This window comes from Mustela erminea, chromosome 16 (genome assembly GCF_009829155.1).
Source record: "Mustela erminea isolate mMusErm1 chromosome 16, mMusErm1.Pri, whole genome shotgun sequence".
In the NCBI taxonomy this organism is placed as follows: domain Eukaryota; kingdom Metazoa; phylum Chordata; class Mammalia; order Carnivora; family Mustelidae; genus Mustela; species Mustela erminea.
The window spans coordinates 51,810,564-51,834,434 of NC_045629.1; the positions used below are offsets into that span (position 1 = coordinate 51,810,564).

Sequence of the window (23,871 nt, forward strand, 5' to 3'; positions counted from 1 at the left end):
ATCCCTATATTTAAGTAGTTCCTTTTCTCACTGTACATAATTACGCTCAATTTAGGTAATCCTAATCTAATGGAAAGTATTTATTTAGCTAACATGGATAAAATTATATGACAACATGGATTAAATTATATAACAAAAATTACAATGTACTTTTTTCCCTTTTAATCGCACTAATACTACATAAGCTTCACTTATTTTATCCCAATTGATACCTCAAATGTATAATCTTTTTTTTTTTTTTGGAGGCTTATGTCACATTTGCAATTAACAAATATAATTTAATTTATTTTAGTAATTTTTAAAATTTCAATATAAAAAATTTTCTTTTTCTCTATTCAATTTAATTTCCCATGCACAATTTTATCATCTTACTTGACTTGGTATTGCTTACCTACAGGTTATTATCTTTAAAGCAAATGTGAGAGGGGCGCCTGGGTGGCTCAGTGGATTAAAGCCTCTGCCTTTAGCTCAGGTCATGATCTTAGGGTCCTGGGATCGAGCCCCGCGTCGGGCTCTCCGCTCAGCGGGGAGCCTGCTTCCCTTCCTCTCTCTCTCTGCCTACTTGTGATCTCTGTCAAATAAATAAAATCTAAAAAAAAAAAAAAAGGAAATGTGAGATTTTATATGCATACCATCATTGAAAATATGAAGTGAAATATATCTAACAACTGACATTTATTTTACTCTTAGAAATTTGGCCATATTTATTTCATTCCTCTCTCCATTTATTAATGACCCCATTATGATTTTGCTATTCTTGGAGGAGGAACAAAGCTAGGTTCATTCTTTCACACTTTCGTTGTGGTTTGGGGGACATGATCACATGTGTTTGGATCCTTTAAAGAATCTCTGTAATAGAATTCTACTTTGAATGACTTGTCCCCCCTTATCTGCCTCTTCGTTGGCCTGATCAGCCTTTTTGTTGGCCTAAATTAGAAGGTAAAAAATATATTTAAGTGGCGCTTGGGTGGTTCAGTGGCTCAGCTCAGGTCATGATCTCAGGGACCTGGGATTGAGCCCTGCGTTGTACTCCCTGCTCAGTGAGGGTCTGTTTTTCCCTCCCCCTCTGCCCTTACCCCCAGCTTGTGCTCTCTGTCTTACAAATAAATAAATAAATAAATAAAATCTTAAAAAAAAGATATCTTTGTTGCCTTCAAAAATATTTATTTTAATGCCATGTTTAATTTAACTTATTAAGTTTTTGCTTAAATTCCAGTTAGTTAATAGTGTGATATTAGTTTCCAATGTATAATACAGTGATTCAACATTCATACAACACCCAGTGCTTATCATAAGGGCACTCCTTAATCCCCATCACCTAATTCGCCACCTCCCCCTTTCTCCCTTCTGGTAACCATCCATTTGTGCTCTGCAGTTAAGAGCGTGTTTCTTGTTTTCCCTTCTTCTCTCTTTTTGCCTCTTTGCTTGTTCGTTTTGTTTCTTAAATTCCACAAATAAGTGAAATCGTGTGGTATTTGTCTTTCTCTGCCTTATTTTGCTCAGCATAGTACTCTCTAGCTCCACCCATGTCATTGCAAAAGCAAGATTATATTCTTTTTTATGGCTGAGTAATAGTCCATTATATATATATATACATACACACATATGCATATATACATATACATACATATATATGTATATGTGTGTATATATGTATATGTATATGTGTGTATATATATGTATATATGTATGTATATGTGTATATATACATGTATATATGCATATGTGTGCATGTATATATGTATACATATGTATGTGTATATATATGTATGCATGTATGTACATACATATATGTGTATATGTATGTTATATATCTATATATTCTTTATCCATCCATCAGATAGATGCTGGGCTGTTTCCATAACTTCACTATTGTAGATAATGCTGCTATTAAATTTGGTGTGCATGTATCTCTTTGAATTAGTATTTTTGTATTCTTAGGGTAAATACATAGTCGTGCTTGTGCTGGATCATAGGGTAGTTCTATTTTTAACTTTTTGAGGAATCTCCATCCTGTTTTCCATAGGGTCTACAGCAGTATGCATAACCACCAACAGTGCACGAGGGATTCTTTTTTCTCCACATCCTTGCCAATGCTTGTTTCTTGCATTTTTTATGTAAGCCATTCTGATGGGTGTAAAGCAATATCTCATTGTGGCTTTGATTTGCATTTCCCTGATGATGGGTGATGTTGAGCATCTTTTCATGTGTCTGTTGGCCATCTGTGTGTCTTCTTTGGAGAAATATCTATTCATGTCTTCTGTCCATTTTTAAGTTGGATTATTTGGTTTTGGGGTGTTGAGTTTTATAAGTTCTTTATATATCTTGGATACTAACCCTTTGTCCTAAACAGGCTCTCAGAGGAGTTTTAGAAATGCTGAAAGGAAACCTAAAGAAATGAAAAGTAAATAAGTAATCAGTGTGAACAATAGCAAATACCACAAAAATTGATTTGGGGAGGATTTATATTGTTTCGGTTTACATTTTTATTAATTCCATACCTTAGGTCCAGCATTTTGGTAATCATCATTATCATTTCTTTTCTATGCAATCTTTGTGAGATGGTTAGAGTTCTTTATATAGGAAAAAGTCGATAGCCTAAACACAATTTCATGAGCAAAAAATCTAACTAATAGAAAATCAAAAATTTCACCACGTGTTTGGAATCCTACCATGACTATTTTTTAAAAAGAATTTAAAGTATTGATATTAAGGCTAAATACAAGTTGGAATGCAGAGATCTCAATTTTTAATGTAATGTGGGCAAATTTAGATAAGTTTTTAATTATAGCACAAGGAATATACTGAGTTTCCAGTATTCATAAGAAAAAATATATGGGTTTCTTCCTAGAATAGGCCTCATTACAGTTTGTGTATGGTAGACATTTTTATCTTTTTATGATTTAAGTTAGCATTCTCAGCATACTTAAATTGCTATTTCTAAATTACCATAATGTAAAGTTACATTTATATTTCTTCACGATGCTCCTATCAAACCTTCCATGCAATCTGTGATTTGTAAAATAGTGGATGTAGTTGAAATACATACAGCTCATGGCTATGTTCATTAGCCTCAGGTGTGGGACACAGTGGTCTTTCATAGTATGTCACACACAACCGTAATAGGATGGGACAAGTCATATACACAGGGTGATGATATGTACCACTCCGTGGATCATCTCTTCTTCCAGGTAGATTTTGTCCATCAGGAAAAAGGTGGGAGATTCCAAAGTGCTTAACACATTTGGGGAATAGTATATTAACTCAATGATTCTGACTCGTGTTTCCATCTTTTATCAGTAGTTATTGTACTTTCTCGTAAAAGCATTTTTAATAAATAACCATTGTTTCCTTGTCTGAGGGACTTTTACTTGAAAATTAATTATGCTGTAAGATAAATTTTTTTTTCAAAGAGACAGGAATTGTGACTAACAAGTTAAAAATAACTAAGTTATTAGAAAGTTACTAATATTTTCTTTCAAACACCTCACTGTATACAGGGTGGGGAAAAACATGTGCAGTAGAACAATTACACTTGAGCTAGTCTAAAAGATCTCCCTAGTATCCTATATTAGATCATTCTTACAATTCTTTTTGCTGGGCAAATTCTCTGATTTAGTGAACTTTTCAATATAGTTTTTGTCTATCTCTGTGCCACTCCCAGGCTCACTCTTAAGATCTTTCTCTCTCTCTCTCTCTCTCTCTCTTTCCTCCCTCCTCCTTTTCCTGTCTTTCTCCTTCCCTCTCTTCATCTCATTTCTGTACACACACACACACACACACACACACACACACACACAGTGTAAAGTAAATTTTAATGTATGTAATACCAGGGCAAAGAGAGTAGGGATTTCTAAACCACTTTACACTATTTATATTAATGAAATAAATATAATATAAAAGAACAAACACTTAAACATTATTTGGCCTCAAAAATAACCGGTCAGTTAATAGTCCCAAACTATTAATTTTACAGATGGTGCATTTTATGGCCAGAAAGGTAAATGAGGTGCATATAGTTTTAAGGCTTGTAAAATTAAGACTTCAACCCAAGTCTTGTCTCATCTTTTAAACCAGTGCTGTTTTTAAGATTTTGTTCACTCCTTTGTATCAGAAATAGCCCCGTTACTCTAAATCTGGACAGTTGCAAAGTCACATCAACTCTGTAATGGTTATCTGCACTATACTCTCCATACACAAAGCCCAGATTTTCCCCTATAGGCTAAATGTATCCTGATTGTAAGTGTTGAAGGCTAAAATGGTACTAAAATCCAAGTCTTCTGAATAATAAAATCTCAGTAATTCTGTTTACTGAACTTAGATGTCAAAAACAGGTATACTCTGTTTCCTTAAATCATTAGGTCACTCCTAATAACATCTTGAAGTAGTTTAAATATAAGTTTCTTTTGACTATAGGGAGAGGAGTCTGAGCAGTTTGCTATAACCTCTCCTTTGAAGGATTATTTAATGAATGTGGCAGAAAGTTAGCAGAGAAATAGTAGATAGATATACACAGCAACAGGTAACCTAAATATCTACAATAGGTTGTCAAGGCTTAGAACATAATTTACAAGCCTATGAGCTTCAAGGTAGTACAATAGTTTTGTAAGTTTCTTTGTGTTTCAGTTAATTTCCATGTTTTTTCACTTAGGCACATGTGGAATTCAGTCTCCCTGCATTCCTAGAACCAAAGGAAAGATCATTTTATAAGCAAACACATTATAAACCAAGTCACATTATATTTTCTTTCATTCCCAGTGTTAGCTCCTAGTAACCAGAATAGAAACATCCTCAAAATTGATTGATTTTGAAATAAGCACTCCTTGAAATGTGTATACCTTAGTTACACAGTTAAAATTAAGAGTATAGGGAAAAGAAGAGAAGCCAGCCAAGAAATAGACTTAACTATAAGAACAAAATGATGATGACCAGAGTGGGGGTGAGCAGGGTGGTGGAGGAAATAGGTGATGGGGATTAAGGAGTGCACTTATGATGAGCACTGGATGTTGTAAGGAAGCATTGAATCACTATATTGTGCACCTGAAACTGATATTATACTGTATGTTAGCTTAATTTAATTAAATGTTTGTTTAATTTAAATTAAAAACTTAAAGAAAAAGATTACATTTGTTTACACTTTAAAAGAAAATGCTCCCATTTGTCCCAGTACTGAAGGGAAAATAATCTGATTTATAATTTATCATTTTTATGTCAATATTTATCTCTATATTTTTTAAATTTAACTTGTTCCTCTATTTGTTAGTCTCTGCATTATATGCATTTAGGCAAATAATTTAGCTAACAAAAGTGTACTTCTTATGAGCTTCTAGTACATAATAAAATTTTAGTATAAAAAGATCAAAATTTATTAAGTGATTATGAAGTGATTAGGAAGAAGTGATGAGGAAGTGATGAGGAAGAAATAATTTTAAAGTAACTTTGAAAAATTTTGCTGCATAGTTTCTTAAGTCCCACATTTGAAAAATCTATCATAAGGAAAATTTTAAAACATTCCAGGTCACTTTTTGTTTTAATATTCATAAAAATTGAAAAGATCTGCACTTTATTATGTTTGGAAATATTTCTCATTATACAGCATTTTCAATAAACACAACCAAATGCTTTTATTTAACAAATAAATATATATCCCTAAGATAAATTAAGCAATGAAAAAAAAAATCTATATCCCTTAGATAAATTAAGAAATGAATGGTTATATACTTGCATTTTAAAAATCATTTAACATTTATTTCCAAAGCACTATTACCGACTCATGGCAGAAGTACAGGTTTTCAAACAGAATGATTTGTCTTTTTTTTTTTTTCACAAAAACATTATGTTTTGTGTTCTTAAAGTAATATTTTTCTTCTATATAATGCCTTTCTGGGCATTTTATAAGCTATATATTAACCCACATAAGAAAATAATAGCACTTAATTTCAATAACCAGCAATAACATTCTGGTATATAAAGCTTAATTTTTTCCCTCCCTTTGTCTTTTGTATAGGTAATACGTATACAGATTTTTATGAATATATATAGTTTTTTAAATTATCAATTATAAACTATAGTACTATATCATCATTTAATCTGTTATAATTACAAATTGCAATGTCTTTATTTTACATTTATGTATGTGAATGTATGTGCACATCATATGGTTTCTTTTTCATGGATACATCATAGTATTCTGTAGATATACCACAGGTGCGGTTACTAACGCTTCTTGTTGGACATTTAGAGTTTATTTTCCTAGGCCTTTACAGTTTTCAAACAATGTAGCAATAAATCTACTTGCATGTACATCTTGCACATTGATTTCTTTAGGAACAATTCTAGGAAGTGAAGTTTCAGGTTCAAAGGTATGACCATTGTAAACCCTTTTGATACACAGTACCAAATATGTTATATTTTTAAACAATTTACTTTTTATCATTGTACATCAGGTACTTTGGAAAACATTCATATAAATGACCATCAATTTTTCTGTCAAAAAAGCTGTCAATGACTCAGTCTGAAAAACAAATTTTTTTCACAGTTAACAGATATTGAAAGACAGTTAAAATATTCAATGAAAGTCAAGGACAGTATTTTCTTTTTGAATTGCTTGGCCTTTGAAAATAACCTAACAAAATACCATGTTTCTCTTTTATCTCAAGTACATTTTTATTTATTCTTATTTATCTCATTACATCTTATGTAGTCATTTTAACAATTTCTATTCCTAGTCCTCTGACCAGTGAAAGACACTGATAGGTTATCTTAATGGTCTTTCTTACTGAAACTAGAAAATAGACATGAATAACCATGCTTTCTCCTGTGTAATCATCACCTTGAAGTAGGCAAGTAGAGATTGTATACACTGGTTTACCTTTTTCTTTATTGCACTTTATTTGGTACATACACTTAAAGATTATGTGAATTTGGCCCTTTTAGCTTTGATCATTTGGAATATGTTAATATTTTCACTGTCATCATTCCTGTCTTTAGTCTTCTTTTGTTTTGTTCCTTTTCCACTTTGTTCATATTTTCTTGGAAGAAATGTTTGTAAGCTAGGATTCAATAAGACAGTTACTAAAAGTAATTTTTTCCTTTCCTCAATGGTTTGGCAAAATATACTTAAATTTTAAAGATATGTTTCTACTGTATATACAGTAATATTCTTCTTTAACCTCCATCAGAAAAATGTCTCAGATTTGTTTTGTTCTATGCTCAGATTCCAATTATTATATCTCTGTGTATTTTATGAAAGTCAATTAGATTTGTTAAAGCTATACTTTATCCATATTGTTATAAAGTGTTTGGGGAGTTTCAACAGGTGACAGTTTTATATTTCCTATGAGGAATCTCTTTATCAGTAGGATACTTTTCTCTCTAAGGATATCATTGTGAAGTGTTCTTTATGAGAATATGTTGATAAAAATGTAGAAGAGAAATGGAAGACTTCATAAGAGCCAAACAGTTTGGAGAGAGGAATGTCTGGTTACTGTTTGTCCTAAGGATTAGCCACCTAGGAGAATTTAAAGTTGTAAGTTAAATGCATATTTACCCAAGTTTGTTGACTGTAGACCCAGTAAGGTGGTCACTTGAGATTTCATTAGTTAAGGCTCTTAACAAAGAATCTTCTAATCTAAGGTCTGTCTGTAGATGGTAATTGAGTCTGGAGATGAGAGATGTGTTTGAGATTGGAATTTAGTTGATAACATATTTAAATAATTTTATCACTCTATTTACATCTTTGTTTACTTACAGCAAATACAAATTAATATTCTTCTTAGTCCCCCTGTGATGTGTTAAATATAAATGATGTTCCATAAACCGGATTCTATAAAATCTTTAAACCATTACTAAGGAGAAAGGCTTCTTTGTGAAGCAATATTAAATCAATGTGTTGTGCTTTTTTTTTAAAACACAAACAAAAAAACCATTATGCTTTAAAGCAGGGATTATCAAACCATGGACCACAGACCACGTCAGGCCTGCTGCCTGTTTTGTAAATAAGGTTTTAATAGAACAGTGACATTCATTTGTACATGTATTGTCTATATCTGCTTTCGTGTTATAGTGGCAGAGTTGTGATAGAAAACATACAGTCCGCAAAGCCTAAGATACTTACTATGGGCCCTTTACAAAACAAGTTTGTCAGCTTCTGCCAGTATATATCACAATGGTAATTAAAAAGAAATTGATGTAGCTTCATAGGAGGCTGATGTCCAGCAAATAGTCTAATTATTAGAAAATGCATATATATGTATGTATGTGTATGTATCTATGTGTATGTATATATATTTAAATATGAATATATAAAATGTGTTCAAGCTTCTTTGTCTGTTGGTGCTATTTATGTTAATATACTATCTTGCTACCATGATATCAAAATGAAATTTTTTCAGAGAACTTCCCAAACACTCAATTTAGGTAATATTCTTTAAGTTCACATAATTTTTTGGACATGGGGATGGCTTTTTGTTTCCCTGCCCTTGGAGAAAATAAACATATTTACCTGAGAATAGCTCTTAAGGTACAAATAATTTCAAAATTGTATTTAAATAGGCTGACAGACATTTATACTTTACTGTATTCTATATTCATATCACTCACTCAATTATATGTGTCAACCAATTTATATCAATATGACATATCCCTATTCTATAATTTGGCACATATTTAATAAAATCACTGTTAAAACGAGACTCTTAAAAGAAACAAATTGCCTCACTTTATTGAATAATTGACTTAAATTTACTGTTATACTTAGAGGTCATGTAATATAGACTACACATTCTTTTATTTAGGATTTTCTTACTCCTTTTTGAATTTTTTCTTTTTTTTTAATCTTATTTTAAATTAATCAGTTTTTACTTAAAATTTGTTACCAACAAGAATTATCTGATATACAATGAGATTTTTTTCAGGCTAAGTATTAAAATACTTATTTTTGAATAGGCATACTTTTGTCTAAAGATCTTTACTTCAGTTTTCAGTTAAGCAAGAGCTATATATGTATATGTTTACGTTCCTCCCCACACTCAGTGGTTATGAATTTACATGATGACTTATTGTTGTTGATACCCACTGAGCCCAATAAGCTATGATTATTTTTCCCAGTTTATAGATTTGTAGTATACAGTTGGGATTTTGTGAACATAATCTCATTATGCATACTTATGAGAAGTGCAATTTTCCTGTAAAATCTCCTTAATAAAAGTTATAAATATAACCTTAAAAACACTTTTCACGTTTGCCAAGATTTGCTAACTGAATTTAGTTCTTATTCTAACCAAAGTTTTTAAAGGTCCTCTTAACATCTATAATTGATGTTTTGGAAGTAGGACCCGTTATAGAGAATTATTAGTCTCATTTTGTAATGGGTTTACCATCTCACTTTCTCACCTCCTTGCATATTTTTTTTCCTGAAATGATCTCAGTTATACTCTGCGCCTTTACTGGCATGGTATATTCTCAGCAGTATTATTCCCAGTGCCTCTTTCTTGATGCTATTTCTAGAAAATTCAAGTTCAAAAGATCCAATTGTAAGCTTGGGAAACCTGCTCTAACACATGGGCTAATTTTATGAGAATAGTTTCTAAACACAATTGTAAAATTGTAGTTGAAACCAATTAGACTTACGGCTATTTTTCAGTAAATAATCAAATCCTGATGAATCACAAGCCAAAGTTTTTATTTATAATATTACTATTGTCAAGTTTATGTGCTGTCAACTATATTCTCCTGGGCATACATGTACCAGAAAGTGTTTTCTATCTGGTTAAGATTTGTTGTTCTGTTAAAATTCATTTACATTTTATTCAGATTAAATTTTTGTACATATTTAGTAATCATGCTTTTATTCACCAAATTGCATACTTTAAATAAATCTAAGAAACAATATGACATTTTAATTTGTATATACTACCTTGAATGAAAATACCATATCAGCCTAGCATTTCTTCTATTATTCTATTATACATCCTGTAAGTTGGGCTCAGAAATAAGAACTGAACATTAATTTTATGGGTTTTTTTCTACTCGATAGGTGCTATGGATATAGAGGAGAGAAATCGCCAAATGAAAATTAACAAATACAAACAGGTAGCCGGATCAGATCCCAGACTGGAGCAAGATTACCATTCAAAGGCAAGACATTTTTCTTTTTAAAAGTTGTAATATAAACAATTAATCATATGAAACCGTTAGATTCTCTTCAACTTCTGAATGCAGATTAGTTAGACACAAACATATAATGTAATGGCCCCATGATACCAAATGCTAAAATTTATAATGTGTTTTATATTCCAACTTTAAGTTGTCTTACTAAAAACGTCATTATATAATATAGGAAATTAAATATATGAAACTCATAAATGATCTGAAGAACAAATCTTTTAGAATTTTTTATTTTGTAGAACCTACAAGGGTCTAACACCCTCAAAAATGTTTAGGAAGAATGGCTGTGGTTTTTCTGTACATAGATTTTTTTTTTCAATTTTATAGTATTTCAATTGATTCTGGTTTAATAATGAGTTACTAGAACAAAATATATATTCATATGAGATGTAAGTTCAAGAGGTATTTTTTAGTGAGCATCTTTTGGAGCTACTTTTTGGGAACAAGTTGAGGTTTGAGGTCTACCAGGGAAGATTCCTGCACTTCGTTTTGTTTTTATATTTTCAAAACGTTTTTAGGTTCATGATATTATTCACGGGCAAAGTCATGAAAAGACTTCGCTCTGATGTACCTATTTAAGATTTAATAAGAGAATGAAAATAGCAAAATTTACTCATAACATTTAGTTACTATGTGTTCTGTGACTTAGTAATGTGATCATTGCAATTGTGTAATATTTGTGGTCTATAGATTTCTGTGTATTAGAGAAAAGTAGTGTCAGTTTTTTACACTTAGGTCTATTTTAACTTTACCCACTTAACCTTTAGTTTTTGTCCATTATACTCCATTATTTGGTGAAGTCAAACTTACTAAGTAAAGCATAACTGACTACATTAGGTAAGCATATGTGGTCAGTATCAGACGTTTTCATTTCCCCACTGGACCACCTAAAGGAGATACAGATTCCCACATCAACGTCACCTTCCAAATCACCAATCTCTTCCCAAAATTACGCAAATATCTACATAGTCAATGTAGGATTGTTCATCACAGAGTTCTGATGTCCTGGAAATGACACAGGCCTAAAGCCAGAGAAAGGTAAATTCAAGACAAATAAAGCCGTGCCTTTACTTAGCAGGCCCTAAACTATATTTGTTTTCTAAAATAAAAACATGAATAATTTCAAATAGGCTCAGTGAATTTCATAGAAAATAGTTTTATAATGATACAGTATTTCAGATACCTACCCATCTTTTGAGCTTCATGTCCGAAATGATACCTATGTCTTTTCCCAGGTACTTTGTTGGTATTTCTTCTTAGGGCTAAATACACCTGACCTTTTGTGACATCACTTATACTCGAATCGCTCATTCCTTCACTATGTATAATGCAAAGGCCAAAGCATGTCGTCCTAACAAAAGAGGATCTTAAAACTTCTAGAAACATGTCTTCAACTAACAACATCAATTTTTTTTAATCTCCTGCTATATTTTAGGAAAGAATGTAGATGATTTTTTAAAGTACATATAATACTCTCAATAGTAGTCAATGAAGAGATGAGTATGAAGGGAAAATGCAGTCAAGGCAAAACAACACAACAGTACAAGTAACGGGTGGGAACAAAATGCATAATATGAGACCCTGTATACTTGCGGCTTGTGAAGCGAGTGTTTTAACTGTGAGCTTCCTAAAAAGCAGCAAAGGCAGAAGGGGAAACTGTATCAGTTGTTTAATTCCCATTGTTTATACGATAAAAACGAGTCCCTTAGATGCAATACCAATGATTCTTGTTATAGATACCTGACAGAAATTTGCTCTAGGAGAATGGACCAATGGAATACAAGAGGCATGGCTCCAGATTATTTAAAAAAAAAAAAAAAAAAAAAAGTTTTGATTCCATTCCAATTCATAAATAAATTAATTCTTGAATCTTCAAAGTTTTATAACTTTGATGCCAATTATTTTGGGCTGGAGAAGATTTAAATCTTGGCAAAGGACTAATTATACTAAGCAATATAATTTCATTGGTATTCTGTAAGGAAGTGGTTTTCTAGGTATAGTCCCAGACCAGTGACATCATCACCTGAGAAATTCTGGAAGTGCAATTCTCTGGCCCACGTACTTAATAAAAACTCTGGGGGTAGAGTCCCTGTATTTTAGCAAACCTACCAGGGATTCTGATGTACACCAAAGTTTGAGAACTACTGCTCTAAGGTGAGCTGCTTGCAAAATTGACTTCCATTATTAGGGTCTTACCTGGAAGCCATAATGAATGACGTCATTAAAAAATGGAGACTTTGAGGTCAGATGATCTGACACCTTCACAAGGTGCTCATTAATTTATAACATCCTATCACTTGAGTATCAAACACTTACCATTATGTTTTCTGTTACTGAGGTTATGCATTCAGCTTAACTAAAAATGTACTTAAGCCATTAAGGTACAACTTCTTTAAAGGGTCCAAAATACAACTCTATTTCATTACCCCACAAATTATTTACTGATATGGAACTATCTTTGCTGGGTCATCTATGTCCCCATCATCCCTAACTTGATCTTCTCTGTCCTGGATCAAAAAGAAAATTACAGAAGATACTTTTTCAGTCAAGAGTATATATAGATTTAGTTATTATTCATTTTCATACTAATAATTTCTTAGATTAAAATTTTTGACAACATCTGTCCTTTTAATTATTCATAAATAATTCAGTATAAATATAGCTTGTATTCTCATTCTTTTATATATTTTAATAACAAGTATTAATTTAAGGCTTGCTCTTGAGTCATGTGCTTTAATACATTAGGTCTAATTCTTAACCAAAATCATTTACAGATGAGAGAACTAAGATATAGAAAAGTTAAGTAATCTGCCCAAGTTCACATGGCCACTGAGTCCTGGAAATTATCATTCATAGATGATCTGATTCTCAAATTTAAAATAACTAAGACCAAATCCCAAACCTCAAACATACGGAGCCTATACTCTACTTCCAAGCTATCTCCCTGAAATTTCAGAAAGGCTATTAAGAAGCTTTGGTGGAATCTAATTTAGTGTTAGGGAATCTAACACTAAGTTTGGTGGAATCTAATTTAGTGTTTTTTTTTTAATTACACAAGCCACATTTTAAATGGCATTATATCCCTGAATTTTTCAAGCTTTCCATACCGATAGTTGTAAACAATTCTTACTAAGTTTTTAAAACTCTCCTTAGTAACTGACTTTGAAAGCATCTGTAGAAACAGTAACTACCAGGTTACTCTCTAAGAATATTTTAAGTATACTAGGAAATTTGAAGACAGAAAATTTGTATCAAAGAAGAGCCATAAAAAACATGTGCAGACATGATTCCTATTTAACCAGTGGATGATTTCTTAAGGGGTTTTCCCTCAAAGAAGTATTTAACTATGTAGCTGGTGTACCCCCATGCCTCTCTTTATCCCAGCTTAACTCATCTATTCTATTCTCAACAGAAATTTAAGGAGCAACATTGATTTTTCCTATAAAATCAATATTTTCTGCTCTTCATTGGTTCAGAAGAAAAGTGATTTGTCTATTAAATTTAACAGTGCAAAATATAATTCGGCAAAGAACAACTACCCTGCTTTGCTAATTAAAAGAATTAGCAGTAATTGAATGTTGATGTGTAACTATACCTGAAAATTAATATGGAGAATTTGATAATGTTTATTTAAATAAATAATTTTTTTTTTTTTACTTAGCCATGTTTATTATTTTATAATGATCCTGGAAGATATTTTTTTAAAAAGGTAGTCCATAACATTTCCATAAAGAATGCTATACAGTTCATTGGTACAGCATTTACTTGGAAATCAAAGCTTTTATCTCTGTAGAAATAATGCTGTTTTTTAAATTAAGTAATTTTGTGTTCCCACAAAAATATCTTACTCTTATTATAACTGTTATATATAAATATCATATTATAATTTTGTTTTCTTATTTATCTCCCTAGAATTAAGTAGGAAAGCCCATAAGTGCCCAGAACTTTTCGAATGTGAACCAAGACTATATTAATGCATTTAACCCTTAATCCAATAGACTGACTTAGTGTTCAGGGAGCAGAGGACAGTGTAGTAAAAACGAGTAAAAGGGTCTTTCTCCATTCATTGTGCACAGTTGATCCCACTTCTTGTCACTTTGTTCCCAGGCTTTTTATCCTCTAGGGATCCATTCACCAATTTCAAAGAGGAAAACAACCTAACTCAAGTAATTTACATTATAATATGAATAACATAACCACACAGAAATAATTTCAGTTTTTTAAATCTGTAAATACAACTAAAACTCACACTGATGGAATTGCAAACAATATCAATGAAAACAATTTCACTTAAAAGTATTTTTGACAACTAGGTCCCCACTGTTAACTAAGCTGTTCCCTTTATTAGAGCTTACTCTCTTCTCCACACTGAGGATACACTGTCAAGGCCAGCCTATGGTATTTTAAATTGATTTCCAAGACATAGGCCAAAAGGGAACCAGGAGAGGGAGACAGGCTGGGGCAGGTTCAAAGTTGCTGCCTATTGGCTGTTTATAAGTTTGCTGTTTGTGAACAGGAGCGCTTGAAGACTCCAGTGGCCTCACAGTGTGACTAGTCCATCAATGTCGGGTAGTGTAGTAAATGGACACACAGCTGGGAGTCAGGCAACACCCCCCTGGGTGACTTTGGGTAGGTTGACCCTTTATTTTCAGTTTCTTTATCTATTACACTGGGCTTTGAGACCTGCTCCCTAGGGTGGTAGGGTAAAACGAGATGATGTATACGAATGGCTTAGCCGTTAGGGATTAAATGTTGAATACACGGTGCCCATAAGATTAGTTTTTATTTTTGGAAAAATGAGGGCTGATGTAGTCATAGATACCAGAAATTAAAATGACAAGGTTGAAAAGAAATAGTAAAGCGATCAGGGAGCTAATGAGAAGGATTTCAGGGCAACTCAAATATCATGGAATGGTTTCTAGGTTCTCAGAGAATTCAAGCATCAGAGATTTAAAAGGAAAAATAAGACTTAAGGGGAAAGAATTTATGAATCTTCAAGGGATATGGAGATTAAAAATGAGAGACTGGAGCATAATGGGTGATGGGAAATTACAAACTAAATTACTGAAATTAAGAAATTATGTTACCAAGGCTGATGTTAAATGGGGCTGTCCTTTGGAAAGTGCACGGGCATTTAACAGGAAATGCTCCTTAATAGCGGTGATGTATATGGATCTGAACACTGATTTAAACCATGGATAAGTGGCCTTGTACAAATTACTATGAAAATACATGCATTTAGCAGAAGTGAAGAAATGAAGGATCCGTTTTAATTTTATAGCAGTGATTGAAATAAAATGCTCAAATTTTGTTGGCTTGAGCAGACAGGTTGATTTGCTGGCAGCATATAACACAGTCCAGCAACAGAACAGTTGAGCTCGGCTTTGTGCCTACTGGAGGAAATGCGGCTGCAGAATCCCTTCTCAAGCTCCCAGGAGAACCCAGTATTCACATGAAACAGACCCCATCGTACCAGTGTTAGTCAGATGGAATCATCTGATAAATAGAGCAGGAGAATTCTAATAGGCGTGATCTCAGTAACTCAGTCTCTACCCTGCAAAGCCCTCCAGGAATAAGTTAAAATGTCCCAACAGACATAATGAAGCGTCCTTTCTTGGAAGAAGCAGTTTATTGTTTCTTGAATAGAGGGAGGATTCGGATGTTCAGAAAATTCCTGCAAGGCTTCGTCTGGCCAAATATGGAACAGAATGATTTCATTTGTAAAAATCAGAATTAAGATTACTTACCTGTGGTTTCCATCCCAAGCTTGGTCAGGAAATCTTACCACCTCCTGATGAAGAGGCCATATCGAGAATGCCAGTGGCTGCACTTAGATTTCTTCACTGAAGCACACTATTTCTCTAACCCTCTCTAACCTTCTGGTTAGACCTAGCTTCAAGGTCTGTAGCGAAATCCCAAGAGAAACTTAAGGAATTGACTGAAAGTGGCTAATATGCAAGCCTAGGAAGAAAAACGGACAAGTTTCTTTACCCAGAAGCATTCTTTTTTTTTTTTTTTTTTAATTTAAATTCGATTAGCCAACATACCTAGAAGCATTCTTAACTGCCAAACTTAGTCACCAAGTCTCTGAGAAAATGTGCTGAGTCCTGGGTGCTGCTGTCCCTTCTTAATATTCTCTCCCTCTCCTCCATCTCTTGAGAATACATTTTGTCCAATACCAGCACTGTAGTTTGCTTCCTGGCCCCAAACCAGGCCACACCCTTCTGGACTGTCTGGCTGCTTGCCCAGTCCAGACTAGCCTCCAAGCCTCCAAACCTCTTAGTAGTCACCTGCTGTGTACTTTTTTACAATCACTCTCTGGTTGTCCCTTTTCCAAGTATATTTACAGAGAGAAATAAAACCAGATTTAAAAATCTAGATTATTAAGCTAGTAAGTAAGAGCAACCACTTAATATGGCACTACAAATACAAGAGATATTAGTGGTAATCTTACCAAGGCTTGAACAAAAAAACTTTCCGCCTCACCTACAAAATTGACAAATTATATATAAATATATATATATAAATGTATATAAATATATAAATATATAAACCTAATGAAAAGAAAGTTGGAGATTGAAATGAAAAAGGAACCAGATAAAATCATATTGTAAAAGACTTCATGTCCTATTTTTCCCTCTTCTATTTCTTATTCATGTCTATGAGTTTCTTATTCATGTCTGTGGGGGTAGATTTCTCACTTATATTATATTAAATGTCCACCAAACTAGAATTTAAAATTAACTAAACAATTTCTATATATATTTCTTCCTTTACCTTTGAAATAAGTAAAGGGATGATCAATGCATCATCGAGGGAGAAGGGGCCATTGGAAATACACCTTCATGCTAATGGGGTGCGTTGCCTAGAACCATAATAGCAGCCATGATCACAGCACAATGTGTGAAGTCTTGATTGCTGTAATGGAGAGATAAAGCCAGTTTTGTTAGTCACTTTTCAATTATTTTTTATTTTTATTTTTATTTTATTTATTTTTATTTTTTTAATTTTATTTTTATTTTTTAGCGATTATGATTACATATAGGCTGCAGAGTGTATTAAAAGTTTGAACTCCAAAACCAAATTGCCTGGACTCCAATCCTACCTGTCATTATTTGTATGACCTTGGGCAACTTCATTAACATCCTTGTGCCTAGGTTTCTTGTTCCAGAAGATGTGCTAATAATAGCACCTAACTCATAGGACTGTTTTCAAGATTAATTCTATTTATATACATGTAGAACTCTTAAACAGAGTTTGGAATATTAAGAAATACATACATGTTAGCTGCGATATGATATTGGTAATGATGGGGAAGAAGAAAAAGAAGAATCATTTCCAACAGATTACTTGTTCTTAGCAAAGTTCTTGGGAGTTCAGGTCTGTATTTGTTGCCTTTGGTAATATACCAGGTAGAGATAAGCATATCTTTAAGGTAATCCTAAAAATATGTGGGTGGAAAAGGAGGAAAAATATAAAAATTAATGATAATGTTAAAAGTCTAAAAATTGATTAAGGTTGTATTATTTTTACTAGTTTAGTCAAATCTTTATCTACCCCAAATTATTTTTCTTACAATTTCTACTCCCTAGTAAGTTGGTTGTAATTCAGTTTTAGTTTAAAGAGAGAGATAGAGAGAGAGAGAAATATTTTTGCACATAAAATTATCTGTACACATGTATACACACATGCACACACCCTAGAACTCTGAGCCAAAATAGAATTTCTCTTTTCCAAATTTTAGCTGATAGAAGCAACAACTATTCATTTCTTGCTTATCCCATAGATACAAATATAACTCACTTTTCAAGCTTTATGATTTTTTAAAATTTTCATCAATTTTTTCTATTTCGTCAACTATAGTATCACATCCACGGAGATGAGATATTTTGTTTTTGTGACAACAAGTTCATTTTTTTTTTTTTTTTTAAAGATTTTATTTATTTATTTATTTGACAGACAGAGATCACAAGTAGGCAGAGAGGCAGGAAGAAAGAGAGAGAGGAGGAAGCAGGCTATCCACGGAGTGGACAGCCCGATGCGGGGCTCGATCCCAGGACCCTGGGATCCTGACCTGAGCCGAAGGCAGAGGCTTTAACCCACTGAGCCACCCAGGCGCCCCAACAAGTTCATTTTTTAAATTATTTTTCTTAGTGATAAAACCACATTTAAAATTCAATATGGTTTTCTTGGTCATAATTTTATTCTGACATTCAATCTATGGGTCTGTTTTCTTTACATATATTTGTGAATTGTTACCTAATACTATCTAACCACATGTCAGGCCAAGAAATATGAAGAGAATATTTTTTAATTATGAAGAAATCATTTGAGATTACTGAGACAGCCATTTATATGTTATAGAACACGATAAAATTACAGAAGAAACTGTAATTTCTCCCTTTTCAGTAATTCTAATGTTGCTAAAAACTGACAAAAGAATTTTAAGTAATTTGTATTCAACAACTTGCTGCTAAACGGGTCAGTCTATGAACGACAGGTGCCATTGCCAAGATCATAATTTCTTTTAGTATACTGCCTAAGAATACAGAGGAAAAACATTTCTCTTTTACCTCTCCCCCCCCCCCCAAAATAAACTCATTCATTCACCTTTGCTTTCATCAGGCCTCCAGAGTTGCTGGCTTGCTGACAACTAGTATACCTTATAAGGAAGACAGGAGATGAATGATATGGGTCACCAAGAGGAGAGAGATCTTGCTTTATAGAATCAAGGAGAATATGGGAAATCAAGAAGAAAGAAAATGTGATAAGTAGGGCAGAAATAGTATTTCCAACTCAAAATCCCTGTGATCTAGAAGCATGAAGTTTTTTTTTTTTTAAATTACAAGTATAAGAATATACAAAACAACAGATTTGAAAACATATATACCTTCTGAACCAATCATGGCATTTATCACCTCCTAAAATGCATATACTCTGCCTTATATGAGAGTTATTTGCTTATTTTTTTTTACCTTCTTGAGAATGGGGACTATATATTTTTTCATCTTGGTAGTCTCTCTCTAGTGGCAAGCCTTTGCTTTTGCTATAATAAGCACTCAATGGGATATTTTTCTAGATTATGGGCATCCATGCTGAGAAGAAGCTAGAGTGTCAGGGGTGGTATATGTTTGGAAAAGGCTTTAGAGGAGGTGAATGTCAAGTATTTTGTACCAAGGTATGGCAGGATATTAACCCCAGGATGGGGTATGGCTAAATTATTGCGTGAGAGTCACAAGCAAATTTTGTAACAGGCATGTGATTATTGGTTTGTGTCTAAAAGTTACTCACAGTAGAAAGGATACTGAGAAAAAATTAGAAGATTTGGGCTTTAACTTTTATTCTACCATCTATGTGATAAGACTTTGGAAAAACTGCCTAGTTGTTAGTTCTTCACAACCCAGCTTTTTTTCTGTGTAAAAATTGAGGGAACCTGGTAATCTATTAAGTATTATACAAATACATGGTACTTCGAAGGCTGCACTGGGAAAAGAAAAACCTACTATGCATTAACAGTTGGGTTTTAGGCAACCTCATCATTAATTAAGTAAATCATTTAATCTCATGGCCTACTATTTAAATGAAGTTTGAAGTAGATTTTCAATATTTCCTTTTCTTCATCTAAGTGATTCAGCAATCTCTGATCAGGGCCAGGCTCTCTATTAGATATATTCTTAAAAAGGATTGAATCTATGTATTTTAAAATTAATTGATGGCATATTAATTATGATTTAGTGAATTAATTTATAGGTATAATATTTTAGCCTATTACTTCACATGAAATAATTGATAACTAGGTTAGAATTGACACATAATTCAAAACGTTTAGTCCATTAGGCAGTCAGTCAAGTAAAGCAGCATGGAGCTGTCTGTACCTGTACTTTCAATCTAATTTGGCCAATTAGAATTTGAACATGTCTACAATTTTATTAGGTAACAGCTTGTTCATGAGCATAAAAATTGTTGTTGTCATTTTTCCTCAATTGGAAGAATTACAGATATTATTAGCAAAATAAATTTTCTGTTTTCCTAAATATGGAACTTTGAATATTTCTATTTCATCGGTTTTGAAGATTGCCAAGTAATACTCTAGTCTGGAAATAATATAACCTATAAGAAGAGGAACTTTTGGCTGTTGATAACTTCGAGAGGTAGAAATGTTGTTTTAGAGGGTCTACAACTTGACTTGGCTCATGGATATGCCCAGTAATAACATTTATTTTTATTATCTATTATGTATGTGACAGAGTAATAAAAGAAAAACCTTGCATTTGAACTTCATTGTCATGGATGAACCAAAATACACTAGTTCAATATAACTTCCTAACTAACAAAGAAAATGGCTGTGATTTTTATGATTGGCCCTTTTCATGACCAGGCATATTTATAGCAAACCTACTAGTCTTCAAGGTAGAATCATGTAAGAATATGTTACTTCTTAAACCCATTACCATTTTCTGTCTACCCCCAAACCCCCTCCAAAAAAGCTGACCTGAATTTTAAATGGAATGTAAAAGAGTTATTTCAGTGGGACATAAAACATCTTTATATTTTTATTCAAGTTAGTTTGCAAGATACTGTTTTTTTAATTACTTTCAAGCTTTATTTGTTTAAGATACATCCAGTTGTAGTTTTTGTATTCTGATTATGCAGATTGTTTTAGGTAGAGTTTTAAAATTCAGAAAAGGAAGAAAGTCTTTATTCTGAAGTATACTTAAAAATATGAATTTTTAGGGACGCCTGGGTGGCTCAGTGGGTTAAGCAGCTGCCTTCGGCTCAGGTCATGATCCCGGCGTCTTGGGATCGGGTCCCACATCGGGCTCCTTGCTCCGCAGGGAGCCTGCTTCTCCCTCTGACTCTGCCTTCCACTCTGTCTGCCTGTGCTTGCTCTCGCTCGCTCTCTCTCTGACAAATAAATAAATAAAATCTTTAAAAAAAAAAATATGAATTTTTAAAAAGAAATGACTTAGGTTTTACATATGCTTGCCTAATCTCCCATTAAACTTGAAATTATTTTTTAATGAAACACTTTTTTAATGAAAAGAAATTGAAAGACTTCAATATTAATGAATCATACAAGCTTAGTCAATTCACTTCTCTGTTTCTTAAGTTTCTCATCTATAAAATTAAGAAGCTAGACTATATTCTCTCTGAGATCACTTTCAGCTTTAAAATACTGTGATTTCTTTTTAATGACTCAGTGACGAGTGAATAACAATAAGTAAGTTTCAGCACCAAATAACTTTCCTGGACTTTTCTTTTTTTTATTAATTATTTTTATTAACATATAAAGTATTATTTGCTCCAAGGGTACAGGTCTGTGAATCGTCAGGCTTACACATTTCACGGCACTCACCATATCACATCCTGGACTTTTTTCTTAAACCCAGGATGGTTATAAATGAGTCCTCTTCTGTGTGTCTGAACATAATCTCAGGGGACAGTTAGTAGCTTTTTCTTTTCTGCAACTCAGAACTGCATGCCTGGTGTGTCTCTGAAGTTGATCAGCTGTAATTCTGGTTTCTGGTTGCAACATTAAATGACCAAAAAATTTCCAGGGGAGCAATCAAATGAGGAGCAATAAAATGAAAGACTAAGTGAATGCAGGAAGGAAGGGAGAAAAGGAGGGAATAAGGAAAGAGAGTTTGAAAGCAGAAGAAGGAAGGAGGGATGGAAGAAGGGAGGCAGGCAGGCAGGCAAAATTCCTTCCAGTCTAGGAGTTCATAAGTTAATCGGGGACACAACAGGTACATCAGTGCTACTCTTACAAAATAGGCTGTATTAACTGATGTAAGAAAACTGAACCATGCAAAGGAAACCTAAGAAGAGAAATATTCATTTGGCTTGGAGAAATCTGGGACCATGTCATGGAATAATACATGAGGGGAAGGACATATCACGCAGAGGAAGAGCTTAAGCAGAGTTGCAGAAGCATGAGAGCAAAAGCCGTATCTTTAAGGAACAGCAAGTCGTTCTTTAGAATGGAAATACACAACAGATCAGGTTACATATTAGGATATAGGAATAAAAAAGTTGGCTTGGGCCAGATAACAGAGGGCTTTGAATCACTTGGTTTAAAATCCAGAATGTTCTTCATTATAACCATGGGCTTTGAAGATCTTTGAAGAAGTCGCCACTATGAACACACATTAATTCTAGTGGTAAACTTTGAAAGGGAGATTAAAGACAAGACGTCCTATTCAGAGGCTACTGCTATAGTCTAAACAAGAAGTAAATGTAATGCCTTGCCGTGTTTTGACGGTTGCCTCCATCCAAAATGGTCTTAATGCACACCCAACTGATGCTGCTCTGTCTTGTCACATGACGAATGAGAGCAGTGGGCCACTTCCAGATTTTCAACAGAATGTAGTTACCTCTGCCCTATTCCTGAATTTAATGGATTGTGGCAATTCTCCGACCCTTTCAAGTTTATAATACTTCGTGGTTATTTGGACTGTGATTTAGCCCCAATTCTCTTAAATCCAAGTACTTTGAGTTACTCTAGTGCTTCCTAAGGTACTAAGATTTGAAAAGGAGCCCTCTCCATATCCCGAGTCCATTAAATGCTGTTGTGTTTCTGCCAGCTTCACATTCCTAGGACCTCAGTCCTGATGCTGTGTTCTCGTTTTATTTCTGCTGCAGCTTTTAAAATGCTAGCTTGCCTCTCAGTATCTGTATTGTCCCTTCCCCATGTCCTAATACAAGTTATAAATATCCCCTCAAAAATACAAAAGTCATGTACTAAACCATGGAATATTTAAAGATGTTCACAAGGGGCCAAGTATAAGGGATTCCTGTGGCCAAGGAGAGCTTCTTTGTGATATTACTGAATTCTAGCTAGATCTTTCAGGTTTCCTCTCTGAGGGTTTGGAGAAGCATTTGGTCACAATAATGGTACCCATGCTTTAACACTGACTCTCCTGTCTTTTGGAGAAGTTTCGGTGTGTTGCTTTGCACTGGCAGCAGGCATTCTGTTCTCCCCTCTGTCAGCTTGGCTATAAATGAAATGTGTGTATCACAATGAGATATTGCCATTAATATATTTAATGGTCTGGGAAGAACAGACTTTGAGAACACTTCTTCATTGAGGCAGAAATTTCAAATGACATTTGTTTGAGATATTACTGAATAATAACACCATAAAAATAAATGTAAGACTCATTAAGGCTTTTGGAAAAGAAAAAGAAATTACCTTATGTAAATACATCTAAATCAAGAGATAGCTAAGTGTTAACACATATTATCTATAAATTTAGAAAATAATAGCTGTCTTAGGCATTGTGAGAAGAAAACAATATATAAAATATTTGGATGTTTGTTGGAACATCCACATTTTAATAATTATTAATGTTACAGTCATGAATTAGTTTAACTTTCTTTGATGCCAAGTATAAGCATAGTTATGAAAAGTAAAACCCAGGTTAATAGTTTTGAGAATAAAAAACATGGATTTCCAAGTCAGGTTTGGTGTTATCCTACTCCTAAGTAAATAGGTGTCCAAGAACAATGCCTTTTTATTTTAGTGAGATATGGAATTAGGAACTTACTTATAAAGTTTTCATAGCTCTTTCCAAGTTTTTTTTTAGCCAAGAGAAAATGTTTGAGATGATAGCTGAATGCTGATGAAATCTGAGTAACCCAGTCTGGAGCTTCTTTCATTTTATCACAGACTATGCCTAATTGTTATTATAAATACTTACTATG

The 23,871-nt window shown here is 33.2% G+C and overlaps 1 protein-coding gene across 44 annotated transcripts in view; it reads left to right on the forward strand.

The window, feature by feature from the left end:
* RIMS2 (regulating synaptic membrane exocytosis 2) overlaps positions 1 to 23,871 on the forward strand; it is a 594,152-nt gene that overhangs the window by 435,131 nt on the left and 135,150 nt on the right. For 21 of the 44 annotated variants that reach the window (XM_032316364.1, XM_032316365.1, XM_032316366.1 and 18 more), the window contains one exon: positions 10,037 to 10,137. The exons of the other annotated variants lie outside the window; for them this stretch is intronic. In XM_032316364.1, the coding sequence (XP_032172255.1) occupies positions 10,037 to 10,137 (101 nt within the window). The remainder of the gene's footprint in view (positions 1 to 10,036; positions 10,138 to 23,871) is intronic. 44 annotated transcript variants of the gene reach the window in all.